The sequence below is a fragment of the Eriocheir sinensis genome, chromosome 23 (assembly GCF_024679095.1).
Source record: "Eriocheir sinensis breed Jianghai 21 chromosome 23, ASM2467909v1, whole genome shotgun sequence".
NCBI lineage: Eukaryota > Metazoa > Arthropoda > Malacostraca > Decapoda > Varunidae > Eriocheir > Eriocheir sinensis.
The window spans coordinates 6,541,460-6,551,118 of record NC_066531.1 but is presented as its reverse complement, the minus strand read 5'-3'; the positions used below and the strand labels follow the sequence as shown (position 1 = coordinate 6,551,118).

The following is a 9,659-nucleotide window of genomic DNA, read 5'->3' as shown; positions in this document are numbered from 1 at the left end:
CCTTGCTTGCCTCTCCCTGTCTTCCTGGCTGCCTCCCTTCCTCTCTCTCTTTCCCTGTCTCCCTGGCTGCCTCGATCCCTTCCTCTTTCTCCCTGTCTTCCTGACTGCCTCCCTTCCTCTCTCTCTCTTCCTGGCTGCCTCCCTTCCTCTCTCTCTCCCTGTCCGCCTCTCTCCCTACTCCCTACTTTTCGAGCTAACTTCGCATCCTTCATCCTTTCTAGTCTGATTTTGTATCTAAGAGTCGTCTTCATTAGTGTTTCCCTAAAAGTACTCCAATCTGTCTCCTCTCAAAGCTTCTATAGCTACATACCTGGGTGCATTCAGTGCCATTCTAGCTCCTCTATTCTGGCGTACTTTTAACTTGTCTATTTCACTTTTATCCCATGTAGCTAGTAGTAGTAGTGGTGGTATAGTTCACTACATCATTGTCAAGGTCTGTGAGTGTGAAGTTGTCCATTTATGTCCCACAATAAGTGGAAATTATTCCATGAGCAAACTCCCAAAGAGTATATAGCCCAGAGTCAAGAGTGTGCCATCTACTCCTCTTCAAATGTGATTGGGATCACTTAACCTGCTAAACATAAAGTGATATTACCAAAACCCAGTTTCAATTTGCATACAATTTATTTCTTACAGATTAAAGATTTCTTTATTGCACTAGGCACGGACGGCAAGGGTAGGGCAGGGCAAAGCCGGTTCAGACAGGGCAGGGTATACAAGGCATGGACAAAAAAGGGTAGGACCGGGTAAGATATGGATGGGAAGGGAAGGCAAGACTTACCCTAAAATATTAAGAGAACATTTAGACATGAAAATAACGATTAATACTGTAAAAGAGATAAAAAAAATGTCTAATTACAATTTTGGAGTCTGAGGTAAAATCAACATTAAAAAATTTGCAGAATGATAAAGGTTCAGGACCCTATGAACTTTAACCTGAACTATATAAATGTCTAATTGAACATATGAGACCAACCTAAAAGAACTAATTAAATGTTACAACCTGCTAGTATATAACACTATAATTCCTCAAGACTGGAAATTATCCATAAAAAAAATAATGTCCATCATGAAGAACAAGATTTAATAACAACTCCTCAACAATGAAGTGAAAGCAACTCAAGCAGGTTTTACTAAAGCTGGTAGAACAGAAGGCAATCAAATTATGTTACAGTATTGTATGAAAGAAAGCTTCTGAAAGAAAAAACACTTAATCGTTACAACGATCGATTTTAACAAAGCTTCTGATTCTGTCAAAAAAGATAGTTTGACAAGTGTCTCAAAAATACAAATACCCAACCCAATTGACATAATAACATATATCTAACATGATGACAAAACAAAATAATGCTACCAGATAACACCAAGATGAAGATACAGATTTCTAGTGGCATAAGACAAGGATGATCAGGATTTAAGATGTTAACATAGTAGGTACTTCATAATCCAGGAACTTGAACAGAAAAATAATGGCTTTCCAAATGAGAGGTTCAACATTACCACATTTTTTTTTTTTTTGTGGATACTGTTTTGCAATTACCACAAACAATAGAACAAGCAAAGGAAAATTTTAAATGTCTAGTAGAAATTAGTAGGAGCTGTGGGCTCGAAAGCAACAAAAATAAAAGTAATATAATGAAATACAACATGCAAGACCAGCCACAACAAATAGAAGGTATAAATGTAACATCTACTATTAAATACCTTGGACCTTGGTGTTACTTTAATAAATGCCCCAAAATATCTTTACCAAACATAAAGAACAGTTGATACAATAAGCAGATAAAATGGCCAACCTCACATACCCTATAAGAGCCAGGAGCTGTAATAAGATAACAATTGGTAAAACATGTTAGAAGAGTGTGGTATTACGTGCCAGCAATTTTATATGGATCCAACATTATAAACATAAACAAAATTGACATAGAAAAGCTACAAAGAATAGAAACACCATCTGATCTGATATGAAGAAATGAGAGGAGAATGTGAGATCTAGGGCAAGCAAGGAGAGAATAGTACAAGGATAGGATGAGTACCTAGATGGAGACTCTTCAGTATTGGCTATCCCCAGGGGGGGAGTTCATAGGAACAGGCATCTGAGATAGATCAGATAACCTTTCTCCTATCTTTTGTCTCATCTCTTTGCTCGGCTTTGTCAAACCTTGACCTGTGTCCACTCTTTTCCTCTTTGTCGAATACAGCTTTTGTTGTTTATCACAGTGTTTATTGGCTGGCTCTTTTTTGGTGGCCAAATCCACAGGAAGCATACAATTACTGCTTGCTAAGTTTTTTGCTGCACTTAAAATGGCAACTGCCTTTCGAATGTGATCACCTGCAGCTTTAAATGCTTCTTGGTCAGAAATTTCTTTACATTGAGGCAACAGGTTTGAATGAATATACTTAATTAATTGTTCTCCATAGTTTTGTGGCTGTGAATCCGTGGACAATTTGTTGCATACAATATCTTGGATATATTCTATTTCTTCAGAGGGGGAGTTAGGCATTGCTACTTGTGTTTTACCCTCCATATGTTGAACAACAGCATGTATGTGCTTACATATATTTCTTGTACCTTTATCATTGTCTTCACAGGTGCACATATACATACATTGACATACATTACAATATGTACAGCGTTCTCTACATATGTTACAGGAGAGATCACGTGTTATTACTGTGTATTTCTTCTGTTTAATTGAGGCAGAACTTACAAGAAAATGTCCATCATCTTCCACAACGTCAAGATTCTTGCTGTCACGGTGTCTTTCATTTAGTTCATGCCTTCTGGTTCTGTTTTTCATTAAATCTATCATTCTTTTATAAGTCACATCATTCACTAGTTTACCCAAAACATAGAGAGTATAGTCTAACCTCTTTACCTTTTTACCATTCATGTATACATACTTCAGTAGCCTGTGCATGCTTTCCAGAAAGTTGTTGGTATGGAGGGTAACATCTTTTCTAAAACATTTGGGCCACAGTTTTATCCTGTTTTCATCAAGGTAATTTTCATTAAAGTAAGTGAGAAACTGCTGATAATTAGCTTTACTCAGATGCATCAGGAATCCCTTGCACTTTTTATGAAATTCATCCTCCTCTGGCTCATCCATGAGTGCCCTAACCATTTGGTAAATCTCTTTCTTCTGATGGAGAGGTGCCTTGATTTTAGAACCAATATTTCTCCTGAAAGTGCGATCAGTGTGCCAACTACAGTTCAGGTATAAAACCTGTTGAGGCACATCCCCATGCATGATCGCATTCCAAGCATTCCTAAACATGGGATCATCATCGCTCATAAAGATTTTTGCACAGAGGGAACCCAAACGCTTTTTTACTTCACCAAGAAAAACCTTAAGTATGGCTTCATTTACTGTACTGCTAATAAGAAAGGCCACAGGAAAACCCTGGTTTAGATCTGTGACAGTCATCAATGTTGTTAATTGGTAACCTTCATACTGGCTAATACAATGGGTCGAGTCCATACAAATCTGAAGCTCTTGACCACTCTCAAGTTGTTTTGAGAATACCCTTCTTTGTTCCTCTTTTATGAAACCCAGTACAAATTATTTTTTACCTATTTCAGGATTCTCAGGGTCTATTGAATTTTGATCCTTGAAATACAAAAGATCACCTGCCTCCCTATATTCTGTTACAATCAAACGGACACTAGTACTGTCATCTGGATGCCGTTTATGTTCTTGTTTCAGACCAAATTGTGTAACAATGTTCTTTATATCCTGGCTCTCCAATATTGCAGCTCTACTCTCCAGCAGATTTTCGCACTTGTTCCAGAATGTGTTCATGTGAGACACCACGAAGAATCATGCCTGGAAAATACAAACTTAATTAGTAATGAAACCACTACAGGCTATAAAAATAGTCTGCAACCTATGGTGCCTTCTGCCTTTGCTAGTATTTGCATGTATAAAACGTATATTAGGTTACAGTGTAGAACTATGCTTCAAAGTTGGTGTACAATTAATGTAATGCAATGCTTTGAAAGCAAGTCTTATAACGGGTTCCCAACCTTACAACCATGATCCTGTGAAGGCACTTAATACCAAAGGCATCGATTTTCTTCTTCAAGTCACTATTCAGTGTCCATGTCTCACTTCCATAGAGACAGGGAGCACAAGTGATTTGAAGAGCCGAACATTTGCCTTTCTGCACAGGTATCGACAACGCCATGTACTCGAGCTGAAAGAGTCCGTAACACCATGTGCTATCCCAATCTGTCGCAAGACTTAATGTCATGATCCCAAATACTTGTAAATGCCACTATTGAGACATGAAGTACAATAATATTGTTGAAACTGATTCAATACAGCACATCTCTACTCCACGACCGATCCTTACAAACTGTCCCCTTCTTTCTGTGTTGTTACTGGCGCCTCTTCTCGTGGTAGTGAGAAATAAGGACGCCCTTCATAACTTAACACTGAATAGGCGTAAATCTTGGTAGTGGGCCCATATGAACCTCCACCACCACACTCCCTCACCTCCAATCAGCTTCTCTCGTATCTTCACTACTAAGATTTAGTCAATTTTTTCGTGCATATCAGCCAGATACTCATCTGGCAGCAACATTTACAGACTATTTGTTTGAGACTTCGAGTACTGGGTAAAGGTTCCATTGTTAACTTACGAGCTAGGGCGAGGAAGCTCAGCGGGCAGTCAGGCTCCAGCCGTCCACCTGTAAACACACTCTCAAGTATACCCATGGAACGCCCTCTTCGTGTATCATTCTCCTGGACTTACGTAAGTTACAACAGTGGCGACGAGGATCACACATGCATGCTACCATGCCGCTGTTTGGCCACATTGGAGAGTTTGACGAGTCTGACAAGTCTGAATTAGTCCTCTAAAAATCAATCAACGATCTTCACTGAGCAGTGAACGATCACCATTGAGTGATAATTGCACTGAGCAACATGCACCTTAACCCATATACAGGCATATATATACTCATTCTGTCAAAAGGCAGTGGGACTATTAATACAAGAAAGAATACAAATCAGTATTACAAGAATAAAGATAATGCACTTCAACCCTACTATCACCATTACAGAATACAAATAAGAATACAAATCAGTATTACAAGAATAAAGTTAATGCATAACCTTACTATCACCATTACAGTTTGTCAAGCATAAAAAAAGAACTTCAAACTTACGCAGTGAAGATGCACCAAACATAGATGCAGCTAGAACAAAAGGGGCAAATTATTTAAGTAATGGTAAGTTAAATTATTCATGTACAGTGAAAGCCCTTGTATATGCTGTAATATTATGCAATTGGGATAACGGATAAGTGAATTTATACCACTGCAACTTCCAGGAACAAAGATGTACACTTCTTACTGTACCTGCAATTTTATCCTTCACGCTGGCAGGAAGAGTCATGTGGACAAGGCTGTGGAAGTTTATATCATGCTCATGATGCTCCACGTAGTAGGTGACCTGGACACATCCATTCTGCCTCACTGCCTCAATAGATGATGTGCAGTAGTATCCCATTTTACTGGTACCTGTACAAAATATAAATAAACATACAAATTTAGTTCCACAGGTTTATAATTCAGTATATACACTGCGCTTCTCCTTTCTGGAAAGTGTATAGGTTAATAACTGAACAGACCCACCAATTCTAAATTTTTCCCTGCCTTAGATGACTTAAGCTAACTAACTATGAAGACGTCCCGTCAGCTGCCGCCATACCAGATTGTCCCTTACAGACAAAACCTGGTGCCATCTATGCAGGTAATATGCCTCAATAGATGGGCAAGCACCTTGCCTGCCACACTCAACAGCGTAATATCACAGTAAATGCTGCAGTCCTGGCCGTCCCCTTTGCCTTACCAGATAGGGACGACTGGTCCCCTTTTCCAGTCAGGAAGAACAGTACCACTCTGCCATACGGTAGTCAGGACAGTATGCAACTGCTACATTGCTAACTTACAACTGGAATATTATTCTTAATGACAATGTATAAAACCAAAATTAAACGTGGACTTGCATCTTCAACATCCTATACCCAAGCCCTAAATTAAATATGGAAATTTCTTGCAAAGTGTTATAGCTCACCTTGGCTTTTTTTCAGCACGCTTGTGGGTACTCTTTGATGATTTCTGCACACCTGATCTTCGGCAATAGTATATGGTTTTGGTGCTGTCAACTGATTTCTTGTTACCCGTATGAGACGTATAATTTACTCCAACCTCCATTTCCAGTGCATCTTTCCATGCCATAAACTCTGTAAAGATATTGTTTATAAGTAAAATACAAACAATCAACCAAATGCATAATTATTGTAATATGTCCCATATCTTATGGCAGAGCAGGCTTATTCGCACATTGGCTGATTCAGACCATTTAGTGGCCTATTTGACACTTGTCCCCAAAACATAACCTAATATAACCAAACCAAAAGCTAACCTGATACAACCTAACATTATAACCTACCATAAGTTACCTAGCAGAATGTAACCTAACCTGATATAACCTAACCTAATAGTACAAGTTAACATAATATTTTAACATAAGTCCACTAATATCCAAGAAAACTATACCTACCTCCCAACACCAGCCTATAACCACCGCTAACCGCTGCTCTGTTTCAGGTTTACCAAAATAAAAGTGTATTTTCTAGTAGTGAACTTATTTGTCTTGTCACAGAATAAGAGTTATGTAAAATAATACTGTAGGTAAGTATACCGCTCAATACCAATATTTGTGCTAGTATTTGATGGCCAGATGTGCAACTATTTTAACATTTACCAACATAATTAAGCTTTTTTTTTTTCGGCCGATTTTGTTTGAACATACTACAGAGACGAGAAAAAAAAAAAACTTGCACAGTATGTCTTGCTTTCAAGTCACTCCGGCCCACAGTTTTTCCAGCCGCAGGTCACTCCGGCCTCCCCAACTCTTCCCCCCCCCTGGTCACTCCGGCCTTCCCCCCTGGTCACTCCAGCCACCCCCCCTGGTCACTCTGGCCTCCTTGTTTACTTTATGACTGCTCCATCTCTCCTGAAGATTTATTTACTCCAGTATCACACACACACACACACACACACACACACACACACACACACACACACGTTCGTGGGTATAGGGTTATTTTGTGTTTCGATACTAAACAACCATACAACAGTGGCGTTCGAAATAAATGGTTGTTCACGTCAACACACACACACACACACACACACGTTCATATACCCGCCCGCTGCTTTGGGGGGCCGGAGTTACTTGGGTCGATTGTGAAGCAGGCCGGAATCACCAGGGCCGGAAAAACTATGGGCCGGTGTGACCAGGGCCGGAAAAACTGTGGGCCGGAGTGACTTGTTACCATGCCTACACACCCACAAACTGTTAGTATTAGACTAATAGGTAGTATTGAATTGTTACAGTACCATCTATTATAAGAGAAGTCCAGAAATATCCAAGAAAATTATACCTACCCCTTCCCCAACACCACCCTAACCCCTGCACTGTTTCAGGTTAACCAAATAATATGTGTGCTACGTAGTATATATTTGGTGGTATTATTCGCCTTTTAGGTACACCGCACCTTTATAATAAAATAGGGAGAGAGAGGTGGATTGAGTCGCTTTCCAGAGGTTTCGCCACCTGTAGGTGGTAGTAGGTAGTAGCCAGTAGGTAGGTAGTTTATCCAAGAACAGTAGCTACACAGTGCACATGTGACACCGAATCGTCTATAAATCAGTCATCACATATATATATATATATATATATATATATATATATATATATAGATATATATATATATATATATATATATATATATATATATATATATATATATATATATATATATATACAGTATATATATAGGTATTATTGAGCAAACAGGGGCGTACTAATTTTCTGACACTGACTATTTATTTCTAGGCTAAATATGATGCTTTTTCATTTCGAGATAGTTTTTTTGGGTGCAAACCACAAAAAAGTGTCTTTTTTTTTTTATATTGAAGTTAATTATGAAATGTGGTCATTTTGCACTATCTCGAAGGTAAAAACCATCATATCTTGCCCAGAAATAAATAGTCAGTGCCAGTCCAAGCGAAGGATCATCCTGTAGGGCTGACTATACAGTATACTAACCCTGCGGGGCTGACTAACCTAACCAAACCTGACCTAACCTAACCCTGCGGGGCTGACTAACCTAACCAAACCTGACCTAACCTAACCCTGCGGGGCTGACTACGGGGGAGCATGTGTAGCTGCCGCTCCACACTTTAACCACTCCATGAGGTACCACACATTTACATATATTACTGATGCTTTTATCGTGTAGATCTCATAATTTCCTTTATTTTGAACCATTGCACGGCATATACAACTCGACTGAATATCTTATTACCGATTTTTTAAGTTTTAAGTACCATTTCGACTTAGCCTGCAACACCGCTCGGGCGAAACTTTGAAGATAGGAAAATTATAGTTTTTAGTGGCCTGCACCCTTAAAAACTATCTGGAAATGATGTAGCATCACATTTTGCCAAGAAATAAACAGTCAGTGTCAGAAAATTAGTACGAACCTAACCTAACCTAACCCTGCGGGGCTGACTAACCTAACCAAACCTAACCTGACCTAACCTAACCTAACCCTGGGCTGACTAACCCTAGCGGGGCACGGCATATACAACTCGACTAAATATCTTATTACCGATTTTTTAAGTTTTAAGTACCATTTCGACTTAGTCTGCAACACTGCATCCTTAAAAACTATCTGGAAATGATGTAGCATCACATTTTGCTTATAAATAAACAGTCAGTGTCAGAAAATTTGCACGCCCCTGTTTCCTCAATAATAGCCATATGAACCAACCTTCTTCTGAAGCAAACTCATACTGGGCTGTAGTAGTTTCAATGTTATGAAACTGTTGGAGATGTTGCCTGTAGATGCTTAACCTGGAAAAGTTTACTCCACATTCCTTGCACTGAACAGCTGTAGGTTTGCTGCACTCTGTTCTCATTGAGTCATGGACTTCACTGGTGTGTCTTTCCTTGGCAAATTTAGATGAAAATGTTTTGTTACAGAGATCACATGTTTTGTTGTTATCTGAATTTGATATCACAGGGGGCAACTTTAACCCATGGACGCATTTCAGATGTCGTTTTCTGGATGCAGAGGAAGACAATAGTTTGTCACATATCTCACACATGAAAGTTTGTTTGTCTTTTGTAACCTCCATGACGCTTGCACTGCACTTCTCTGCGGAGGGAGCTGCTCAGCATGTAAACAAACGGCGGGAAGACGACCAAGTACTTCCAGCCAATGGGGAGAAGGTAGATCCGAAGGGGCGGGGCTTAAGTGGTAGCCAATCAGGCGGGCGGAGAATTTTCTCGATTTCGCCTCTCTCCACCCGCACCCCTTTTTATGGGGTGTTCTTTTTTTCTGTGTTGAGTCCACTGGTAGAGTAGAGGCGTTTCTGTAGTTTGACGGGTTGTCCGAGGATGGACTTACTTGCCTGCCGGTATGGGACTGGGTCTGGGTGATCAGTGCTTCGCCTTGAAAACAGTAAAAAAATTATCTATCTATCTATGATGATGATGATAGGTTACAGTATGAGCTACTCACAATATATATATATATATATATATATATATATATATATATATATATATATATATATA

At 39.3% G+C, this 9,659-nt stretch overlaps 1 protein-coding gene across 6 annotated transcripts; it reads right to left on the bottom strand.

The window, feature by feature from the left end:
* Positions 1–1,148: 1,148 nt before the first annotated feature.
* LOC127002448 (uncharacterized) lies at positions 1,149–9,265 on the bottom strand. Of its 6 annotated transcripts, none has more exons than XR_007756241.1 (6): positions 8,851–9,265; positions 6,084–6,252; positions 5,366–5,527; positions 5,174–5,203; positions 4,028–4,693; positions 3,764–3,827 (listed from the first exon to the last, which is right to left on the bottom strand). XR_007756241.1 is itself a non-coding variant. In XM_050868429.1 (5 exons), the coding sequence occupies exon 5, from the start codon at positions 3,480–3,482 to the stop codon at positions 2,052–2,054; it is 1,431 nt and encodes a 476-aa protein (XP_050724386.1). In that variant the 5' UTR covers positions 3,483–3,827; positions 5,174–5,203; positions 5,366–5,527; positions 6,084–6,252; positions 8,851–9,257; the 3' UTR covers positions 1,149–2,051. The 6 variants fall into 6 exon arrangements, 1 of the variants encoding a protein (XP_050724386.1); XR_007756243.1 differs by having other exon boundaries at positions 3,772–3,827; positions 4,646–4,693; positions 8,851–9,261; XR_007756242.1 differs by lacking the exon at positions 3,764–3,827 and having other exon boundaries at positions 3,949–4,197; positions 4,646–4,693; positions 8,851–9,261.
* Between the last annotated feature and the right edge of the window lie 394 nt (positions 9,266–9,659).

Excerpts from the sequence above, each read along its gene's own strand:
- LOC127002448 (XM_050868429.1), bottom strand. The coding sequence starts at position 3,482 with ATGGACTCGACCCATTGTATTAGCCAGTATGAAGGTTACCAATTAACA.